Source organism: Kwoniella shivajii, chromosome 2 (assembly GCF_035658355.1).
Source record: "Kwoniella shivajii chromosome 2, complete sequence".
Classification (NCBI taxonomy): domain Eukaryota; kingdom Fungi; phylum Basidiomycota; class Tremellomycetes; order Tremellales; family Cryptococcaceae; genus Kwoniella; species Kwoniella shivajii.
This window is the reverse complement of record NC_085909.1, coordinates 639,122-661,992: the sequence shown is the minus strand read 5'-3', so window position 1 is coordinate 661,992 and position 22,871 is coordinate 639,122. Positions and strand designations below refer to the sequence as shown.

The following is a 22,871-nucleotide window of genomic DNA, read 5'->3' as shown; positions in this document are numbered from 1 at the left end:
TCATCTCTCAAGTGACGGTGTACTGACCTACTCATATGATAACGATTCGTTTCAACTGACGGAGTCTGGCCGGTCGCCAGGTGAGATCCAGAAAGAGATGTCATCATCTTCCTCTTCTTCCGACGATGAAGAAGAAGAGATGTCATCATCAGATCAAAAAGAAGAGTTGCCATCCACAAGCTCGTCTTCAAGTGATGGATCGAAAGATACTTTGTTCAACCCATTCGAAGAAGAAGACTGGACACCTCGTAGAACTATAAGAAGGAAAGAGCAGACATTGCAAGCCACGATATGCGCCTTATTGATCTTATCAAGATGGCAAGGAGAGCGTATAATGGATATAGAATTGATTAGGGCAGAGAAGAGGCAATTAGAAATATCTGATCGAGAAAGAAGCTTAGTAGAAAATGGTGCATATACATCCTACAGGTGTATGAACGTGAACAAAAAAGGGAAAGGAAAAATAAACGGAAAATCAAAAGTGCAACCCACACATCTGAAATTCGTCGACATCAAGGAGAACCCTTGGTCCAAGTTGATCGAATTCTTAGGACTGTTGAAAGCAGATGGAAAAGCCGATAAGGATCCTCAGGAAATAAGGTCTTGTTTAGGTGTGTAGTATGTATATGACACCAAGACAAAAACGCTGATGGGAATCATTACGATCTTCCAGGTATACTGAATTATCTCATACAAGAAAAGCTCTTACCTCTCATCCGAAACAGAGATTACATCCACACTGTCTCCGGGAAAGAAGCTAGAACGGCCAGATCGTCTAAAGACTTCGCGTTGTCTTTACCTGACGGTATCCGTCCCATCTATGTGAATTGCTATCCTGATGTTTCATCTGTTCTTCATCCCGTTGTTATCGTTTCCATAGTATCCAAGTGAAGGCTGATAGAAAAATTGTTTCAGGTAAATTCTCATCAAGCGACTCTCATCAATCAAATTCCCTCTTTTTTACTCTTACGTTTAGTTCAATATGCCTTGTCACACGATCGGATAAAACCAACTGCACTTGATCTATCCTATCTACCATATATCTACGTCAATCCGTTCTTGGAGGAACTGAACTTTCCTTCCTTGTTTGATTTGGTAGGGTCTAGCGTAGATAAAGTAACTCATTTGGACTTATCATACAATCAAATGGGCAACAACGATCTCACGGGTGAGTCTTTCTCATGGTCAAAGCTTGGCGACAAGCTCATTTCGATTTGACCCATCATCTTTCTACTTGCCATCTTACAGATGAGAGTACATTTCCCAAATTCAATCCATTTCCATTCCTGAATATCGAAGTATTAGTTCTTCTTCACGTCGATCATTTAACCTCTCTACCCATGAAGATGATTAGACTTCCTCGTCTTCGTCGGGCAAGATATTTTGGCACTTCACTTACACCAGATGCCGGTAAATATCTGTATGGTTTTGATAGCCCGCAGAGGCTCAGTCCGCCTGTCCGGTTTTCATACCGTACGCGCAAAGGCAGGAGAAACGTCAGTTTGATTCATAATTGTATATTAGCTTTACACAAGTTTCGTGATTCGTTCTTTTTTCAATCGGATCAAGAAAGATCATCTTGGTCCAAAGATTTGATTCAGTCATTACCTGATCATCTGTCAAAGCTATTTGAGTATTCATACACTTGTGACAGATGTCAAGAATTCAACATAGAAGATGAATGGCAAAATAGAGAAAATGCTAGACTCCGAGTATGTTGTTATTTAGATAACGAATGGGAAGCTGGCAAATCAAAGTTTGTGACGATCTCAGGTAACTGTTGTATACCCTGTAAGAAGTGCTGTTTGTGTTGAAGGTGGTAATGCAATATGATTCCGATTACCCATGTCCGTCTCAAGCCGCTCCTGCTTGCTTTCCTTATGATTCGCGATCAACAATCCCTCTTCACAGTTCTGGATTGCGGACCAGGCATTATAAATGAAACGTTTCCTGTCTGTGTCATGCTCTCCAAACTGAATGTCAAGATTGCAACGAAGTTGTCGAAATGCAGGGGTTCATCACGCTACCATAAAATAGAAACCTAATCGAAACCTAAATTTAATCACCCATTGTATAGCCTCCTTGACGATACTAATTGGAGTGCTAAGCTTAAGCCCAGGTGGCCTGTTGAACACATCAAATATCAGCTCACTGTGACGTGGTTGCGGATAAGGAGAATGGAATTGAAAACTTACAGGTCGGTTGGCGGCGTACCAAGCCTTGCTCTTGGTTCTTCTGTGGGGGAGAGGGAATTTGAGTCCGGGTTCGAGAAGTTGTTTGATGTAAGGTCGTCTGACATCCTCCTTCTTCTCAATCTCAGCAACTCGAAGGATTTGGACATTCCTGAATCGAGCTCGGTGTCGAGCAGCCATGTCTTGGTACATAGCCTCGACAGCCTCGGCTCGGGAGAGGGCTCGGAACTCCTTGACCATCTGTTGACAGACACAGGTCAGCATAAGCATTGGAGTGTATTTCATGGATTTTGGGACGACATATGAATCCATGTGACGAGACGACAAGAAACGGCTGACTTACGTTGTGTGTACCGGATCGAGAGTCGTATCTGAGCCAGATGGCGAAGTTCTTAACCTTCAAAGGTCTCTTCTCGTGGATCTATGTGAGCGAGGGAAGGTGACAGGAATTGGAATCGAGCATATATGACGATTGGCAGAGTCAAGAAAGTGATCGAGTATGGCAAGGAGAAAAAAGAATAGATGAAACGTCAGCAAGATTCCTCCTTTTCCTTCTTCAATCAGGCTAAGTTGAAACTCCAACATACAACGTTAAGAGCGACGATCTCTCCGTTAGCCTTCTTGGCCTTTTTCAATTGACGAAGGTAGTACCAGTATCTGGACTTGGCGACGACCTCGTTAGGGGCGAAGATCCTCATTCGGTAGAGCTTGGGCTCTGGAACGGCCTCGGTGGGGAGGGTTCGTCCGATGACGGAGTATTCAGTGAATCGGCCCATCCTAATAGAATAGCAAAGTATCAGTAAACAATACTCTTATTATGATAATCCAGTTCACGCCAAATTCCTCTCAACAGATTGATTGCCTGATCCGTCAATGGATCAAAGATACCAGTCAACAGCTCCGAGGTATTTGCTTTTGATATCATGAAACAATCCCCTTCATTACTCTGTAAAGATAATGAGGATGATGTTTTGACATGATATCTCACCAAATCCTATTTATCGTCAGGATGCAGACATTGCCCCATGTCTCTTCCTTGCTGCTTTGATCCGACCAGTATCTTCTCCTCTCCATCTCCATCGTCTCATCCGCTTTCGTCCTGTCCTTGTATCCCATGATCCTAGACCTTCGGTCTATCCATTTTCAACCATTTCTACCTGACCACTGCTGTGATCGCTCTTTTCCTGATGTTGCTGCCAAACGTTTCTACCTGGATGCCGTGTTGACGCTGCAAAGTATGAAGAGAAATGATACTCACTTGAAGGGTTTTTTAATGACTTGAAGTATGAAGAGAGAAAAAGGTAGTATTGATGATACTTGAATTGATGAACTAAACAATGGTACCAAGCGAAGCAGCAAGCAACAGGCAGCCAGAACCTCGAAGCCAGTGAGAGTATTCCAGGGAGTGACAGTAAGTCAGTGTGAGTTACAGTGAGATGGTACAGTGTAAAGCAAAGTGCAAACGATACAGTGAGGGTTTATTCCGTCACCGTACAGGAGAAAAACCTACAAGCGAGTGAAAAGAGGATCAGAAAGGAATGAGGCAGAATCATCCAGGGGGGGAATCATCCAGCGTAAAAGAGGGATTCATCGGCGTTTATTTATCTCCGATGTTTTCGTCAGCAAGTTTGCCAGCTTCTGAACTTGATCGCTCCACCTGTTTAAGCTTTTTTTTGCCACTCAATATTGCCTTTCCATGCGCCGATTACGTAATGAACGCGACTCTTCTTTCATGATGACGGTATTCCGTTTATTTGTTGATTTCATTAGCGTCCAGCCGGTTTCTCCTTTGTTTTGTGGTTTCAAAGTAAGTGATGATTGACTTGTTTCATTCATATCTCGTATGAATCCAGTCGGTATAACCCTCATCCTACGTTCCTCACCATCATCATGATATAGCGTTCCTTTCGTTTCGTTAATAAATACGGTCCTCCCTGTTAGTTCGAATATACGGCTTAATCAGATCATCAACTAGCTGATGAAACCTTTGGAATGGTGAGTTGTCCGATTGCACTTCTACACCCAGTCACGGGGCCGTGCGCAAAAGGAGTGACGCTGACGACACATATTGTGCTTTTCGATAGTCATCCCTCTTATACTTCTGATAACCCAATACGCCAATCTTCCTCCACTACACTTTCGCCCCATAGTCCTCTGCAATGAACTTACTTCCGGGCGACAAGAGGTCGGATGCTGAATTTCAGCAGATATTAGATACCTTCGTAGGAGATAAGGAGACAGTTTTGACCGGCAGTCTACCTGATCGTGAGCTTCTCCATGCATGTTTTTTGGAAGTACTTAGCTCATGGGACGATATACCTCGCAGTTTTGACTGGTTATGAACGGGATCATGGTATCAAGATTCTTGATGAAGCCGACTTTGTTGGTGTTCAACAACTATGTGATCAATACCCCGATTTAGAACTTGGGCCCACAGACTTATTCGCATTTTTACAGTATGTCAGATGTTGCATAGACTGGATGGCGGCAACAGCTGATCAATACTCTCATGTAGAGCTGTATTGAACCGTGAATCTTCTGCCCATTCGACATCTCCTCCATCTTCGACGGCCATCCCTCATTCCTCGTCCTTGCCTCCAACCTCTTTCCGTGCGGCAGTCCAGTCAACTCCTGACGAGTCTTCCTCACGACGGCGCCGACATTCTGACCGTATCAAATCACCTTCTGATTCTTCATCAAACTCGTCAGGCGATGACGAAGAGGTACGTCCTCGATCGCAACGTCAAGTATCTGCACCTCCAGCTAGCGCTCGTTCGTTCCCAACGAACATCAACGCGGCTCCACCTCCCCCTGCGGGTTGGTTACCGATACGAAAACAGACTATTTCCGATCCTAGTCGATTTGACGGTACGCTCAGTTCTCCCCGTTCCTCCCGAGTAAGGGGCACACCTCCCTCAGCTTTTGGAGGATTTGCTAGACCTAGTCCGGCAAGCAGGAGACGCAGGGGATCTTCAGGTGCTACAGGACAGTCAAATGAAGATGATCGCAAATCACCTGAACCACCTAGGCCTTCAATGGGAAGATCGACTAGCTCGGCATCAATCTCAATGACCTCACCCCCTCCTTGGCAGACAAGATACGACAGTCGACCCACTTCCCCTTCATCTCCTATAGACGAGGTGGACAATACATCCTTTCATGCTCGAGCCAAGTCACCCGAAACCGACGGTGACGATGAACCTGACCAAGCTGAAATGGATACGTTCATTCCTGCAGGTCAGCATGATGCCGATCTGGATAATGATGAGTTAGATGAAATAGACGCAGACGTTATGGGTCAAGGGATGGTAGGTGTAGGAAGCGATACGCTCAATCCAAGGTTGAGCAGAATATCGGTAAGCGTTTCAATATACGATGTCTCCTTTCACAGGAAGCTTACCAGAGATCTGTCATAGACTGAATCGACCAATTCACTCCGTACATCACACGATACAGTTGCAAAGCTGCGGAAAGAAAATACCGAGTTGTTACGAAAGTTGAAAGAAACAGAGAAGACGCTGGCCATACAAGGGTGAACTTGATGAAGCCTATATGGTAACCTTACATAGCTAACATTCATTGTAGAGCGGAGAATGAAAGACTATACGAAGACCTTCAAGCTAGATTAGAAGAAGCGCAATCTGAAATTGCACAAAGAAGAAAGGACGAGAAAGACCTAAAAGGTAAAGACAGAGCCCAGCTCATTCAGATTTCCGGAGTGAGTGTCTACAGAGATGAGTGCCCGACGAAGGTGGAAGCTGATGGACTGCGTCGATAGTTTGAAGCGGATATCATCAGCTTGCAGAGAAGTTTGGAAAACGCAAAAGCCAATCATGCAAGTATGCAAAAGATGTATAACTCGCAATGTGGTAAGTGAGATATTTTTATCTGGTTGCCTTACACGATCGCAGCTCATTTTCTGTGTAGACGAAGCTCAAAGGCTGCGTGATCTACTAAGAGATCGCGATGATGAGATCCGAGATCTAGAGGAAAATGCTCAAGCTCATGCCGCTGACGAGGAAAAGGTAAGTGGATATGCCACTCGTTGGAAGACTTCCAGCTAATTCCCCTCCTCAGTTCAACAGAGAGATACAGGCTCTTGAATCTGAGGTCAAACGACTCGAATCTGATATATCAGTAGCGCGTCAAGCCGAATCGCATCTCGATGTTCAAAAGCAAGAGAACCTAGCTCTCAAGGAGACTATTGACAGGATGCGCTTCGACTTAGACGAAGCTCGGGCCCAGGCTGCTAATGCAGTTGGCGGTTCGTTACTTCGAGCTACTGCCAGCGGATCTTCTGGACCAGGTACATTGACTCGGAACCTTGGAGATGAGATCAATAAAAGATTGTTGGACGCTCAAAAGCTGGAGGAGGATAGTGATGAGGGTGAAGTCGTAGAAACAGTTGTTACCACTCAACGTACTAGAGTAAGTGTTTACCGTCATTCAGACAAACGAACCTAGTGACTGACATGAGTTTCACTGTTCAGAAGAAGGGAGGTCGATTTACAGCTCAACTAGACTCATCTATCCAAGATGGACCTATCATCCGGATTGAGGAAGGTATCCGTGAATACGCAGACGCAAGTCTCCAAACCGATCCTATTCATATACCCGAGCCTCAATCGATAGCGGGTCCTCCACAGACCCATGAGCATCCACCTGCGTATACAGCCGAACCTGAACCTATCAACAAAGCAGAGGTACTTTCACATGCCCATCCCAAGCGACTTGGTAATACTCTTGATGTCGATGACGACTGTGACGAAGAATATACAGTGTTGACCAATGCTCTAGGTATGAGATGTACAATATTAGAAGAAATGATGGATTCCAATAGAGCTGAGAGGGAGAAGCGTGGTATCCTCGGTACGCTATATACATTCTAGTAAACATGCCTATAAGCTAATCATTGTCTATCATAGGCTCTCCACGTTCCAGAAATAGAACGTACTGGTCTGAACAGCGTAAACAATACAAATCAGGCATCGTCAATTACATCTTCTACAATACCGATAATTCAGTCAGAGATCAAGTTGGCAAAGTGGCAATGTGTGTAGTGGCTGCTTTTGCGTGTGAGTTTGTGTGATCACGACACAAACATCCTTCGTGACATTCAGGTAATGATGGAGCGAGGCTGATAAGATCGTTTCTTCTTCAGTCGGTTTAGTAGCTGGATCGCATTTGTACTCAACACCGTCAGGTATCAACCCAAGAGATTATCAATTATTCGCTCAGATGAACACCTTAGCTGGAGCAGCTGGAGTAGGTGAAGGGTTCTTACCTATGGGAGTGTTAGGTGCGGTGGAACAAGGTGCTAGATTTATAGCCGGTAACGGACGCATTCCGACCTAGTATTCGTTGATCTTCCCGACTCAGAGCCGAGAAAAGGAAGTATAATAACTGTTTCATGAACCTCGATCTTCCCCATTATATTCGTACTCTTTTGGGCAGCAGGTTTATGGTGTGTATGACTTTTAATTTATAATGACATTTCCATGTAATGATGATAATGATGATAAAACCATGATGATAAACTGTGACCAAGTTCAGCCAAAATTGGCTTTACCTCGCCATTTTCGGTCTCGATCACATTTACTCGTTGCCTGTTATATGTAAGGGACCCGAAATGTCTTAGTCATCGGCTCAAAGAAATCCCAAGCCACCACCTATGATTTTTCGGAGACGCTCGGCAGAACAAAGTAAAGACAATAAACGAGTGAACCACGTCGTTACTCATATCACTCCTGTACACAGGATAAGGCATTCTCATGTTTATTTGTAACCTGTTATCGGTAGGGTGAAGACAACCCTTTACATAGGGATGCATGACATAGTTGCCAAGACTAATGTTTACTTATTTTTGGCTTGGTCCGTCAACAAGCCTTTGCGGTTGATCGGACTCACCAGTTAATCGTTGATCTGGCTTCTGACGATGGCAGGATAGCTTTGTCTGCGCGCCTATGATTGCTCCAGAACTCACAGAGAGATGCTTCTGACCGCTCGAGAACTTCAGTCACGAGGAGAGGAGGGAAGGGCGATGAAGCAAAGTGCAAGGATAAATGGCAGGACAAGAATAGATGATAAAGCCAATTTGCACTTGTTTCGGTCTCGGGAAAAATGAGAAGAGGCGTAAATGAACAACAGTATTACGTACTTGCACTTTCCCAAAAATTCTTCACGTCTATCAGAGAAAGTGGCCTCTGTCAGTGGAAATAATATGTTTTCACCTTGCAGTAAAGTTGTCCGAAGTCACTTTGTAACTTCGCCACGTTCCCGTGTATCGAAGCAAGAAGGAGTAGTAGTACGTCCTCTCGTAACGCTTCTTAGCTTCTCACCTCGTCGTATTTATTTTACCTTAATTTACCAGGTATGGTGATTCTTTGGATATAAAGGGAATGAAAAAGTGACAATTGCATAATCGATATCGGAGAAGATCGCATCGTTCTTCATTCTCTTTCTCTTTCCACTTTGGACCCCACCTTCTTTCCTCCCTCCAAAAAAGAGAAAAGAGAAAAGAAAAAGGATAAGAAAGTGATACGCCCATACAGAATCCTTAATAACGTTATCGTTAACGTTATCATCAAAACGCCTCTGTTTATGCATTTTTTAATATGTTCTTCTTTTTAAAGCTCATTTCAAGTTTAAACCGAGATACCACTTACGCCCCGTTTTTCCGGTCGTTCTTCTTTTCCTTTTTTGGCTATAAACCGTATGCAACCTCCCTACAGGAAGAAGATACGTATGTGGTTATGATATCCTGTTGCCTTGTGGTGCCATATGGTACAAACAGACAGGTAAAAGGTAATGCGAATTCAGCAGAATATATCGCGTCCCTCCCAATATGGTTGAACCTATAAAAGTTGTACAAGAGTTTTTAATGATATCCTCCATTGTACAAGTAGTCAGTAGTCACCCCCTGTAGTTCTATTCAAAATCAGGTAGTGCACAATTATACATCCTTGTACCTCATTTTACCTTCAAGCCCTATCCCTATCAACCACTCCTAACCTTTATTCCCCTTTTAACCTGATGCTGTTTTTCCATTTCTTATGGACTATTGTTTGTCTTGGCTTTGATTTCCTTTGAATAAGAGTAAGAGAAAAAAATGGATCTGTGAATGTATAAATATGAAAACGATCGATAACATCATACATCTCATAAAGCTAAACTCCCCTTTATCCCCTAAACATCTGAATAATACTCGTAGCACTTCTGGTAACGAGAAAAGATCTATGAGATCAAAAGTATTTATTTGTTACCAAGTGAGAAAGGATCATCAATTCAATTCAAGTCAATCAAAGAAGTTGAATCATTTCGTTAGATCGGCTTTATTTGTTTAATCAAAATACGAGTAGACTACCCCTACGAATTAGTTCGCTATACTTGATTCTTTAAGGCAATTTTCCCGAAGCTCCACTTTTTTTCCTCGAGTTTTCCTTTTGTTCACCATAAGAGCTTATAACAAGCTCTTCGCCCAACGAACAATACAATTCAACAGATACAATCCATCCCGTCAAGCTTGCTGTCCTCTCTTTTCGCTGCTTCAATTACCTATTTTACCTCAACTTCAAGTGTAACTTTGTCTATAAACCTACAAACTGCGGAAAACCTGTTGTACGCGCTGGGTGTGCTGATTCCAAAGACGTAACGAACTCTAAAAAAAAGGCTATATATATATATATATATATCGGCCCGCTTTCCTTGTTCCATAACGAAAGCAAAAGGAGTCAACATATACATACTTGAAACATTCTTCGGTCTTTTTGAAGGGATCATATATCATATTCTAATTACGAGTAGTGCCCATTCAAAACCAATCAAGATTTCAATCACCCAACTAGAGGTCAGTCATCATATAGAACCGAGATTTGTTTAGCTGGAATCAAACGATCAATTGTAAAAACGACGTAATCACGCGGAAATAAGAAGTAACTCACTCTCTCTCATCCATCCATCAAACTCGCCAGTTATAAGAAAGTAGATCATAGACTGTCCATTTTTACTGTACAAGATAGAAGTTAAATTTCGATCACACATCACGCAACACAAGAATTATCACAATAGTGCATCGTGCATGATAAATGCAAAATACAATGCGACCTAGAAAATCCACAATATAGAAAAATTAGATACAACTGGTCTCTTCCAAAAACATCTCGGTATAAGGAATAGGAAATATCATTCAATCATCTCGCCTGATTCCCAAATGGTGGATCATATAGGACCGAGGATGTCTATGGGAGTGGGGGTGGGAGAATTGATTAATAGGAGTGTACATATTGGTCAAATCACATTAGCTGATCAAGTTACAAGATCAGACGATGATTTATGGATATCTATTGTCAACATCGTCATATTAGTAAGTGATGGTGGCCAAAAAGAAAACCCGTCATCCATCTATGGTCATTCTTGTTCTGCTCACGATTTTTTTTACTTTTTTTCGGTTTTTGGGCACGCCTGACTGACTGACGTTCTATATAGTGTCTGACCATCCTTGGTTCTGGTATGATTTTGGTATCTATGTTTTATCTTGAAGTATTTCGTGGTAGACCAGGTACAACAAGAACAAGAATTGTACAAGCTTTGATCGTTAGCGATTTCATTTTAGGGTAAGTGATTGTTTATCCCCCATCCTTTGAGATGAGATAAGATATTGTCTGTTGGTTACTAACCTCACCCACCCACCCATCCTTTCCGTCCCCACCCCCCTACCTCTATACTTTCCTTTGGGTTTATGATCAAAAGACATCTCAGCTGATATTTTCGTGCAACATTTCAGGATCGTCGGTTTGATCAGTTCATGTTTGACAGTAACCGGAGATGGGCATGCTCTGTCTCATGGAACTGCATCTTGTGATGGATTAGGATTCATGGTGACGACCGTGTTGTGGACCGGTATGTTCATACTCTCTTTTGGTCCCTCAGCAATGACTGATGTATTACTTCAACCGCAGAACATGGATGGACACTTATATTAGCTATCGCGACTTTCATGATCTTGATATATGTGAGTAAATCAACCATCAATCGTTTCGAGAGATTTCATGCTGATCCAGTTAACTCACGTAGCCACTCCATTGGTTCACGCTATGGATGGAACAAAGATGGTATTTCCTGTGGGCATTCGGTAAGCCTATCTATTTATCATCCCCAATCATGTGCATTATTACAAAAAAATGGCTGTTACTAATGCGATCCATTTATGCGTGTTTTCCAATATAGTCTGGCTCGTTTCCATCGTAATTGGGATAATAGGCTACGAGGTGTATGGATATTATCCTTGTGAGTATCTCTACCTGTCGCTGAAGTGCCAACATCTGTGGTTCCTGGTGACTAATTCGTGAAAAATGATGTCAAACAGCTGGAGGTCTTTGTTTCTACGGTGCAAATGCTGGATTATACTCTGAATTGATGCAATTCATTCCGAGGTGAGTTGCCTGTAATTTCTGCGTTTGCTTCACTATGACAGCTCGACTCATTCAACTTCTTATTTTTGAAACAGATGCGTTGTTTGTATCGTAATCACCATCCTCTATGCCAAACTATACGTATTCCTTCGAAGACCTGATAAGATCCGATTGCCTGGATCTAATTCTGTGACTGGACCATACGAATCAGTCAGTACATCTTTCGATAGAAGTCGAGGAGGAGTGGAATTCAGGGATAGATTTGAATCAATATTCAAGAAGAGGGAGAAAAGGGATAGCAAAGGTGAAATCTATAAGCAAAATGATGATTCATCTTCAACACCGATACCGACTCCACCCATCGTCATCCCAGAATCCAATTTGACTTTGGAACACATAAAGCAACCCAATTCTGCTATCAATGGTCCTTCACAAATGAAAGAAATTCCACCTTGGGAAAGATTAGAACTACCTCCATTTCAAGTTGATGGCGAAAGATTCGGTGGACCTTCAGTTTCATCTTCATCCCATTCAAATTTGAATCGTACAAACTCACTGTGGAGTAATCTTAGAAATATGAGTTTGGGTGGTGGCGGTTCTGGTCCAGGAGCGAACTCACGTAAAAGATCTTCAGCTACTTCTGCTTCTCCTTCATTTGCAAATTCACCTTCTTCAAGAATGAACTCCATTTCAACAGCTCAAAGTCATGATCCGAAAGAGAAAGATTTCTCCAATGGTAATAGTACCAATAATAAAAGAACAACTCCACCTGGTTTATACGTACCTAGAATGCCAAGCATACCTTCAGAGGATATAATATCTCCTAATCTACCAACCTACAATAATCTGAGGATGACCAATATGGATTCTTCAAATCAACATAGGAGAATGTCAACGGATGAGACTGTCCATTCACAAGTAGGGGAAAAGAAAAGGAAAAAATCAGTACAATTACCACCTTCACCTAAAAGTGTTGATATCGAAAAAATGTCACAATCACCTTCAATCCCAAATCATGATCAAATTCAAAATCAACCTCAAGTCATAATCACAAATGATGAATCAGGATCTATGAATAGAAGATCTTCTCTTTCGAAAACTAATAAAACACGTCAACACTTCCAACAAACAATATCATTACCTTCACGTACGGGAGGTTCAGATTGGATATCGAATGGAGTTCAACCTGGAAAATCCGAACCTTCCACACCTACTCAATTACATCATAATCCGAATTTCAATTTTTCTCCTTTTACAACCCCTGATCTGAACACCACCAACACCAATCTCAATCTTCGATCGAATGCATCCAGTCGTAAAACATCTAAAAACGCAGATCAGATTGAAAGAGGTATATCAAGTCAAACACAAACTCAACAAAGTAGAATCGAAGGTGAAGACGACGTTGATGACGGTGAAGGTGGTGAATGGGATTTAATGAAAATGTTATCACAACCTCCTCCAGGTGAAACAGCAGATGATAGATTCGCACCTGCCTCCGGGGTAAATACTGGAAACCATTATGAATTAGTTCCCGAGTCAATGTCATCTTATCTAAATAGAAAAACCGCTTTATTGATGTTGTGGTTCCCTCTTGGGGTGAGTCATTTTCTGAATCTCCATCATACCGTTCGTCACTAATTGGGTGTTTTTCCAATATCATTAGTATCTGTTCTTATTCTCCGTTTCACTCATTCGTCTTATCTGTGAGTGCTGACTTGGTACTCTGTTCCCTCGTTTTTTCCTATTGACTCATTTAATTCTTTGTCACAGACGATTTTGCCGGTCAACCACCTACAGCTTTACGTGCTATATCGAAATGGATGGTATTGGCTCAAGGTGTACTTGACGCTATCATATATGGAGTGATAGAATGGCAGTAAGTGCAACAGCCACTTTCAACATACAAACGGCCTTGCTTGGAAACTGATTACCTTTATGTTTTATAGTACCAAGAGAGTCGTGCGTAAAAAAGTCAGAAAGGGGACTTTCTCACCTAGACAAGGAAATACACCTGCTGGATCAAAATTGAATAATATGACAGGCACTGCGACTGGATTTTTCAAAAACATATCTTCAAGAGTTTCAGGTGGCGGAGGCGGCAGCGGTGTTGTTGGCGCGGGGAACGGTACGAATACACCTTCCGGTATGAGAACACCAGGTGAAATGGATAGTAGAATTGGATTATCATCAAATCATAATTACAATTATGGTTATAATTATGGAACTAATTCTTCTTTCATGATTGAAGAAGAAGATCGTGAGAATCCAAATCCAACTCCAAATCCAAATGGAGATGGACTTGATCGATCAGAGGACAATAAGACGGATTCAACAAAGAACGATAGTACACCAGGAACAGGTTGGAATCATGATTTCAGTTTAGGTGATATCAAAGAAGGTCAAGTAACTCCACCTATACCTCATCAAAACCATACTAAAAATCAACGAAATCAGTATTCACCACCGATTATAATAGAAGAGTCTCAATCAAATCAACATCAACATCAACATCAAGAATCTCCTCTAGGTGGATTATTCCCTTCGAGAGATTCTTGATTGTTATAGCTATAGATTATTTCCATCATACAGAGTTATAAATCACAATTGGGATTGAATGTGCTTTCAGGCAATACACATACATAGAATCTGTATTTCAATATCTAAGGTTAGATACGAAGTGGTTTGAATTTGCTATGTTATAATGTTGTAACGATTTATATATTAGAATGCAATACTTTAAAAGGAATACGACAATAAGAATAAGAGGGTGTATCATCATAATTGATCAAACGATCCTACTTGAATATCTCTGACGTTTCTGGAAATATGGAGATTATAGATTGCATATCAACGTCTTATATCGTATGACGCAATCATCGATTCCATCTAATAACATCCTTGTTCATTGACCAAAACCCATTCTCAGTGGAATGTATTGATAGGACGATACGACTAACAAGCAAAAACAACCAAACGTTTCTTCACGCATTAGCCCATGTTTCGCTACTTCTGTACCTTTCACCTTCTGTACCACCCCATTCTACCGGACCTGAATTATTCGATTTATCAATATGAAATGGTAAATCTTTAACCACACCTGAGATCAGATTCGAGAATGGAGATTGATCACTTGCGAACCTTGGATATGTCGTTGGAGAATTATAAGCTATCATTGAAGTTTGTATAAGGCTGAGAAGTGGAAAGGCAAGGGAGGGGAAGGGGTCAAGGAAGATATCAAATCAGCGAATTCAATACTCGAATATTGCTGTCAAACAAATTGAACAGTGTGGCTGGTGTCGTTCAGGCCTTGTGCTGAACGATCACTCACACATCAGAGGTCAACCCTTTTATAGGTGATCGAGTTGTCCTGAACCGCTATATCATAACTGTCAGCTGGAATATCCCCACTCGTCGTGACAGATCAATATAACTCACATGCATCCTGTATACTCCAATACTCTAATGTGATAGATCAGCGAACGTCGTTAGCCGGGGACAAACAGTGTATCGTGAAATGATGTCAATGGCTCACACCTATTCTATCGTTTGTAGACTAGGATATGCAACATGTCAGTACATCTTATCTATATTGAGTGTAATGCTAAATTGAAACGGTTTCGCTCACGTGAAATTCTTCTTCGTGAGGCCACCATTCTCCACCTATGTCAACTAAACTTTCCGTATCCTTTAGATCTAAACTACCAGTCAAGACGCCTTTCAAGGGATGTGTGAAGATTGCATCTACTTCATCTGGATTCGGTATGAGAGTAGATATGATCGATGGTGAAGAGATGAAGCATACCACGGCTATTTCGATAATATCAGTATCCTGTACAATCAATCTTGGCTTCTCAGAAATTGTCATTCTTCTTCAAAAGGTGGGAATGAAATGGCACGAATAATGAGGACATACGTGTAACGATAATATGATTTTTCATATGTGAATTCAATGGTAATATAGTCATAACAGGTTCTAATACTGTTAAGTGATATATTGATGGATGATTTAATGGTAATCCGACTTCTTCAAATGCTTCTCGACGCTAGATTGGTATACCCGTTTACAGTCAAATAGACGTCAGTTTCGACAATCTACTTGTGCCGGGATAGAGAGAGCTTTAGGACTTACAGCTGTAAATATGACATCTGGATCTTCTGGATCAACTTTCCCGCCCGGTAATGCCTATAACTCATAATGAGCTGTCGTTGGTTCAGTCACAACGAGGAGAAGAAGGTAGCTCACAGTTTGAGATGGATGCCTCCTAAATTTCCAAATCGAGATTAGTAGCCAACATTTCCTGCGAAAAGAAAAGACAGTCGAATGGACTCACCTCATAGTTTTCGCTCGGGTAGTTAACAGAACATGTAGTTGATCATCTCCATCTTTCTGGAAGAGAGCCACTAATACAGCAGCTTGTTTCACTATACCAAAGCTATCGAATGTCGTCAATCGAGAGTCAGATAACGGCGGCAAAATCGTATTTGAATGTGCGTTATGCTTACTCTGCTAATGGAGGTGCATTGTAAGTCGCAAGATTCCGTAGACACGATATTGATTCTTCAGAAAGTCCCTTTATCGCTTCGGGAGGTATGTGATCAAGGTTGCCATTATGACCATTTGCTTCTGATTCCAGTGATGTGTTGGTGTGATTGTGAGATATCGTCATTATTGATGGCGCATCAGTTAGTCATGGGGTCCAGAGCTTTCGAGAAATAGGAGAGTAATGGAATATATCTTTGATGAACGACTGATGCAAAGCTGGGTACGGAAGATCGTAGATTTGACCTTCCAGCTTTTAGTGAGGAAGTTGAATCACGGTACTCGGTTCTACAAGCTTTGGTGTATGACTATTGATTCTCGAGAAGACGAGTGACAACTTACAAAGGAAATGTCAAGGTGCTAATGCAGTTTTTCAGACGAGTCCATGAAGTTTGATGGCCCCTTTTGGGTGTACGCGGGCTAGGCTAGTCTGCGATACACTCGACCTTGCTTTTCAGTTCTGACAGAGGTTGTTGGGTTGATATGTCAATTGATGATGTGAACGACAGTATGTTCAGCTTTCACTTTCTTTGGTCTTTTGAGTGGGGGGGGGAAATGAACTATCAAAGTGGAGGGGGGAATAGAGAGACACGATGACTTCACGTGATTAGCACGTGCTCATATCACCAAACACCCAAGGAGACGCGCCTTGTCATCCCGTTTTATTTCGTTTCCAATGTTCAATCCCAAAGACGCGTAAAAGATATGGTCCCTTCAATCTTCAACCACTGAGATAGCAATATACTCCAATCATAGTAGAGTAGACATATCACGCTTGACCCCTTTGTTGCTCTTGTGACAGATTCCATCTCTCCCTCAACATCATCCATTGAGCTCCCCCTGACACCATGTTTCGTCCGTCAACGCGTCATAATATACCTTCCTCATCATCCAATCCAGCACTAGAGGTGAAGGTGAACAAAAGACAATCGGGTGTGGGATCTGGTTCAGGTCCCAGTGGTAGATATCCGTATCGACTGAATTTGTACGTTTGAGCTTCAGCTTACTACACTTCGCATCATCACGGACGCTTATCGCCATCAGCTAACAATTCTTATGATATCCTCATTGAAAATAGTTATGAGAGACCACCGACACTCGATATAACATTAGAAGAATTCGAGACATTCGCCATTGCTAGGTTAAGAGTGTTATCTCAAATAGAAGCTCTGTCACATCGTTCATTACCTTTTGCACAATTACAAAGTGCGATAACGAATTATACGAAACAACACTTATTATTATCCAGTAATACTGCTAGGAACGTCAACTTAGATGAAGAACGAAGGAGAGATGAGATTGGACATTGGGTACTAAGATTGAGTTTCTGTAGGAGGTGAGTTGATGGCTCCCTTTACTGAGTTTGAGTATATAAGGCAGCGAAACGGCGAGAAGCTGATTCTCATCCTGATATTTTACATCTCCCTGTAGTCCCGACTTGAGAGCACGGTTCATACGCTCCGAAATAGCATTATTCAGAAACCGATTCGAGACTGATGACATCAACGAAAGAGCTCAATTTTTGAGATCACTGGAGTTTGATTGGCAATTGGTCGATGAAGGTGAAAAATCAAGATATGAGAAAGAGTTGAGAGCTTGTATGTGGGAAAAGAAGGATGATGCGTTCAGAGCTGAAAGTTGGTTCAAAGTGAGTTTGAATGGTGGTCATCCTATGTTCCTGCCTTCGGCCTTCTTGAAAAGCCTTTGGCGCGGTTATAAGTGGGGATCGATGAGTATGGGCGCCATGAGACATGCATGGGATCATCAGCAGCTGAAGAAGAACGTTTTCAAGAGGTATTACAAGATCTGTCACACTTGCTGACATCCCTTTAATTAGGTCCCTTGGTTCACAGTCCCAGATCTAGTTGGATCTCGTAGAGTGTTCATCAGAGCAGGGATGGCACATGTACCTCAAAGTCTGCAGATATCTTTAGTACTTCAAGCGTTCGCGAGTAGGCTTGAAAAAGCTTTAGAGGTGAGTTTGGATATCGAAGATATATACAGAAAATGGAGAGAGTACTGATCATATGAAAATAAAACTACTTCTCATTTCTCGCTCCAATCACTTGGCCTACGATGATGCCATATTAACTTCTTCATCCCCACTATCGCCAACCCGTCTATCCTTACCACAAAATAGCTCACAGCCAAGAACCTTCCCCGTTTAGATGAAGATGATCGACTTGGACCTGTAATCGATCATTTGGCTTCATCATTTTTATCAGGAGTCGCGTCGTCAGATTATCAATCGCCCGATTCTACCACAGCTCAAGGTATCGTCACTGCTGAAATGGTCGATGATGTCGCCAGGAAACATTTCCCACCATGCATGAGGAATTTGTATGGTAGATTGAAAGGAGATCATCATTTGAAGCATTTCGGAAGATTGCAATTGGGTTTGTTCTTGAAGGTAAGTAGAGATCTCTCAACGAATGACCTGGGTGAGGATAGACTAGGCGCATCATCACTTTCACATCATCACTTTCACGCTCGTCGGGCTGCTGGAAGTTTGCGAGTGGGGGGCATTTCATGCACTGAACTCATCTGGAAATCTGGGACATGACGTCAATCATCATTGCAATTTGATACAAATACTCACCTCATCTCTTTCTTCTCTTTAGGGCATCGGTTTGCCACTGGATGAAGCAGTCGTATTCTGGAGGAGAATGTATGGGTCGACAATGAGTGATGACAAGTTCAACAAGGAATATAAATACAACATCCGACATTCATATGGACAGGAAGGAAAGAGATCAAACTATCCTCCGAAAAGGTGAGATGGTGTCTCATTTCAGATAATTGCTTATTTTGCCAACACACGCACTGACGCCCCATGATCTAATCAGTTGTCAACAGATATTAACACAGAACCAACCTGGAACTCAAGACGCCCATGGATGTCCGTTCCGACATTTCTCACCCGACAACCTGTCTTCTTTCTTGACAATGACATATCCTCAGATAGATAAATCATCATCTGAAATGAGAGATATATTAGATTCGGTGAAATCGACTCATTATCATGTTGCCTGTACGAGAGTATTTGAATTGACTCATGGGATCAAGAAAGGTGAAGGACTAGGAGATAATGAAAGTGTTGCCCATCCTAATAAGTGGACTGACAGAAGTAGAGAATTAGAGAGGTGAGCTATGAAAATCTCGCAAAACTGAGTGCCAGGATCACCCTGCTGATGAGCTGATCATGTGCTTCAATCAATCAAATAGGGAAGTGTTAGAGAAGATCAAGAGTAAAGAAGATGATGATACGATGATGGTTGATCCATGATTGTACAATGCTATGTTATCATGTATGATGGCAAGCGTGCAGATGTTACATGCTCTGATAAAATCAATTCATATTCCATATGCGATAACAAATATGAGTAGTGATCTACGTATTACATAATCATCACCAATGAATGACCGTGCCTGGTTGTTTACATCATTTGTTTCAGAATAATGGCACGGACCATCCGTTGAAATCAACAGAAGTGTATATATATGTGACTTGAATAAACACTTCAATGATCAATCAACTCGAAAACTCATACGATATCAACTTGCTTCCATTCTTTCATACCTTGTACTATCGACAGCACACGTAGCAGCGTCGCAGTGGGTAAATCCATTGGAGACCGATCGACAGCGACATCGATATAGGGGTAGGTTTGTTGAACACCTCAGCCTCATTATCGTAGGAACGGGTATCGTTGACGACCCACTACTAGACTGAAGATTTGCAACTGTCTCAGTTAGGACAAAGGACACCCTGAGCTTTCACGTTGATTGAAGTAAACAAGAGTCTCTCCCATCAGTACTCTCAAGATCAACCGATCATTTGTTGCTTCATCTAACTTTCAACTGTTTCTCAACCCAACGAGAAAACAATCAAACCAATATTCGCTTTCCCCTCTGTATCCTATCCTCACTACACTCAGCTGAATAGCTCAGTTGTGTCACGATGACACCAAACGCAGAACCACAATCCGAGGTTGAATTACATTCGACGCAGTTCATCGCACCTCAAACTCATGACTTGACACTTTCACCACCTTCACCTGATCTCAAAACTCCCAATCTAGATGAAAACCATGCTCATGAAAATGATCACGACGATGATCACGACAATGATAATGAGAATATCGAGCTTCTTCTTGAACCATTCTCTCCTTCTGCTTCTCAGTGCTCAGAACATATCCCAGATATAGAAGAAGAAAGAGAACAACAAGGTCTAAGACGATATGATGATACATCATTAACTCTCTCAGATGTAAATGGAGATCCTATTTTATCTAATTTAGCCAAGAAACAATCAATGAATAATCTCAAATCAAAATCGAATCCAAAACCAAGATCGAAATCGCGTCTCTCGTTAAAATTAGAATCCTATTCTAACAGACCCAACTGGAATCACACTGTAGATCCCCCAATAGCGACTATGTCATCTGCACTTCGAGCAGAAATGATACGGGATGATTTGAAATATAAACAAATTATGGATGATATGAAACAGAAACGAATCATGGCACAACAAGGAAAAGGTAATGACAACCATGCGCCTGGGTATAAAAGAGTTGGATTAGGTATCGTGAGTTGAGAGTTGACTATTCTCATAGAAAATAATTGGATGAGGAAATAGAAACTGACAACTCGTTGATTTCAATAGAACATCCCATCTTTGGCTGCCCCGTCAGTCATACCTCGACAGACTAAATCGTCCCAACTTCGCGCTTTGAACGAAAAACAAACCACAACACCTTCTCTCACTACTCAACACAAAATTACTGCATTAAATCCCGTTCCCTCACTTAATGTCAAGAAATCACAATCACACGTTCAACCTCATATTCAACGTCAAAAAAGTCTAACTGGCCCCTTGAACAGTAGACCATCTATCGTACCGAGACAAAATAAAACTTCCGCGCTACGCGCAGCTGGAGAAAAAGGTGATGGATTATGGTGCTCGCCAAGTGACAAAACACTGATCAAAGACAGGGAAGTTATAGCTCTAGCTAATAAAGAAAAAGGAAGATTGATGAGAGAAGAAAGGAGGAAATCATTCGCAGTGGGATTGACTAGTCTGGCTAAACCGTCCGTTGAAGTCAAACAAAATAAGACCTCTGCATTGAGAGCAGCAGGAGAAAAAGGAAATGCAGGTTATAGGGATTTAATCACTTTATCGAAAGAAAAAGAGAGTAAATTAGCAATGGAAGAAATAGCAGCCCGAAATAAAGAGAAAGGTAGAATAGAAAGAGAAGAAAGAAGAAAATCATTCGCTTTTACTACCCCTGCTTCTAACGTTGGAATTGATATTCAAGTTAAACAGAATAGATCTTCGATAATGAGAGCTAATGGTGAAAAAGGTAATCAAGGTTATAGGGATCTGAGCACTGTTAATGCAGAGAAAAAAGTTCAACAAGACATGCAAATTATCGCGAAAGAGAACAGGGATAAAGCCAAAAAAGAACGAGAGGAGAGAAGGAAAACTATGACTTTGGTACCCGGCAGTTTTGCCAGACCATCTATCGTGAGTCATTTGAGTAATAAATCCATCTTCATGGGCCGTTGACTCACCAAAGAAGCTCGTTTGATATAGACTCCTAGAGCAAATAAGACGTCACTCCTACGAGATAGAAATCAAAGATCCTTACATACATCCTCATCTGTTCGATCACTCATTACACCCACTGAATCGTTGAGTAAGCTTCCTTCAACAAGGATGGTATCAGCCTTGAAAGTCAGTTCGGCAGATGACGTGCCATTTCGACCTGCCCATACAGAGGGTGAAGTAACAAAGAGGGATGTAGGAATTGTCAAGAGTTTAGGTATGCCGAAGATTGTGAGTTTGGGTATGACAAGTCTCCATATAGCGATGTATGCGACTGTTGTTTCGATATTGAGCATTCGATCAAATAAGTAATGCTGATATAGTATGCTGACGTGCGCGATTAGGTGCCACGCTTGAACAGAACAGCACTCTTAAGAGCTCCAAACACGACCACATCCATTAAACCGAATGTGAAACCAACCTTTCCAACTTCTTCTTCAGCATCTGCCATACATGACAAAGCAGTATCGATCTCGACCCCTTCGACCAAATCAAATCCTTCAACTCGTTCAGTACCTAAAACCCCAGCTTCACCAGGTATAGGTCCTAGACCTACCAAAGCTAGTTTATTAAGAGCTGGATTGGGTGAAGCGTCTTCGTGATCATTGATCATACGTTACGAGATGCCGCACATGTGCGATACAGGGGAGTCGTACAAGTAGACTGGAAACACGTTTGTTAGTTATGCTGTTACGCTCCTTTCTCTTTTTTTCTCTTTATTAGGCTTTGTGTGAACATGTTGATTATCATTTACTATGGACTATGAAAAGCATATGAATGTCAGCACGATGAAGTAATTTGAGTGACTTGAACCGAACCATCACCTGACCCCGCCGGAATAGAATCAAATTCCGATCCCGGATCACCGACCTTCAGGGTTTTTCTATAATTTGAATTGATGTGATGATCGGGGTAACCGGTAGTTGAACTTTTGTGATGATGACTTCATCGTCATATGATGATGGGTGAGATGAGATGGGAGATTCCGCAAATGTATTCGTTGTCATCTCCTCGCCGACTAGCGGTTCAATACCAGGTTATCAGTTTGAAGGTTTGATTAGTAATAGTGGGACAATCATGAACTAATTAGTCTCGATACAACTGTATATATCCTCACA

General features: G+C 41.8%; 7 protein-coding genes across 7 annotated transcripts; 5 read left to right on the top strand and 2 right to left on the bottom strand.

Moving 5' to 3' along the window:
* Nucleotides 1–97: 97 nt before the first annotated feature.
* Nucleotides 98–1,833, top strand: IL334_001611 (uncharacterized protein; the record flags this gene model as incomplete). The annotated part of the gene is made up of 5 exons (XM_062933366.1): nt 98–611; nt 674–822; nt 916–1,168; nt 1,249–1,712; nt 1,774–1,833. The coding sequence occupies 5 exons, from the start codon at nt 98–100 to the stop codon at nt 1,831–1,833; spliced, it is 1,440 nt and encodes a 479-aa protein (XP_062789417.1).
* A 276-nt stretch (nt 1,834–2,109) lies between these two features.
* IL334_001610 (uncharacterized protein) lies at nt 2,110–2,968 on the bottom strand (the record flags this gene model as incomplete). The annotated part of the gene is made up of 4 exons (XM_062933365.1): nt 2,110–2,124; nt 2,196–2,432; nt 2,536–2,613; nt 2,780–2,968. The coding sequence occupies 4 exons, from the start codon at nt 2,966–2,968 to the stop codon at nt 2,110–2,112; spliced, it is 519 nt and encodes a 172-aa protein (XP_062789416.1).
* Nucleotides 2,969–4,351: 1,383 nt separating this feature from the next.
* On the top strand, nt 4,352–7,547 carry IL334_001609 (uncharacterized protein; the record flags this gene model as incomplete). Its single annotated transcript, XM_062933364.1, has 11 exons — nt 4,352–4,457; nt 4,519–4,648; nt 4,708–5,548; nt 5,609–5,724; nt 5,778–5,910; nt 5,971–6,061; nt 6,120–6,217; nt 6,270–6,620; nt 6,683–7,061; nt 7,118–7,267; nt 7,354–7,547. The coding sequence occupies 11 exons, from the start codon at nt 4,352–4,354 to the stop codon at nt 7,545–7,547; spliced, it is 2,589 nt and encodes an 862-aa protein (XP_062789415.1).
* Nucleotides 7,548–10,425: 2,878 nt separating this feature from the next.
* Nucleotides 10,426–14,161, top strand: IL334_001608 (uncharacterized protein; the record flags this gene model as incomplete). The annotated part of the gene is made up of 11 exons (XM_062933363.1): nt 10,426–10,554; nt 10,677–10,804; nt 10,975–11,090; nt 11,150–11,202; nt 11,265–11,322; nt 11,418–11,477; nt 11,557–11,623; nt 11,698–13,201; nt 13,269–13,308; nt 13,376–13,481; nt 13,552–14,161. The coding sequence occupies 11 exons, from the start codon at nt 10,426–10,428 to the stop codon at nt 14,159–14,161; spliced, it is 2,871 nt and encodes a 956-aa protein (XP_062789414.1).
* Nucleotides 14,162–14,586: 425 nt separating this feature from the next.
* Nucleotides 14,587–16,272, bottom strand: IL334_001607 (uncharacterized protein; the record flags this gene model as incomplete). Its single annotated transcript, XM_062933362.1, has 10 exons — nt 14,587–14,794; nt 14,934–14,980; nt 15,041–15,064; nt 15,138–15,158; nt 15,231–15,412; nt 15,519–15,648; nt 15,735–15,788; nt 15,849–15,867; nt 15,937–16,038; nt 16,109–16,272. The coding sequence occupies 10 exons, from the start codon at nt 16,270–16,272 to the stop codon at nt 14,587–14,589; spliced, it is 951 nt and encodes a 316-aa protein (XP_062789413.1).
* A 721-nt stretch (nt 16,273–16,993) lies between these two features.
* IL334_001606 (uncharacterized protein) lies at nt 16,994–19,431 on the top strand (the record flags this gene model as incomplete). The annotated part of the gene is made up of 8 exons (XM_062933361.1): nt 16,994–17,130; nt 17,224–17,481; nt 17,577–17,793; nt 17,983–18,120; nt 18,286–18,555; nt 18,767–18,918; nt 18,992–19,288; nt 19,371–19,431. The coding sequence occupies 8 exons, from the start codon at nt 16,994–16,996 to the stop codon at nt 19,429–19,431; spliced, it is 1,530 nt and encodes a 509-aa protein (XP_062789412.1).
* A 675-nt stretch (nt 19,432–20,106) lies between these two features.
* IL334_001605 (uncharacterized protein) lies at nt 20,107–22,355 on the top strand (the record flags this gene model as incomplete). The annotated part of the gene is made up of 4 exons (XM_062933360.1): nt 20,107–20,733; nt 20,812–21,672; nt 21,742–21,984; nt 22,098–22,355. The coding sequence occupies 4 exons, from the start codon at nt 20,107–20,109 to the stop codon at nt 22,353–22,355; spliced, it is 1,989 nt and encodes a 662-aa protein (XP_062789411.1).
* Between the last annotated feature and the right edge of the window lie 516 nt (nt 22,356–22,871).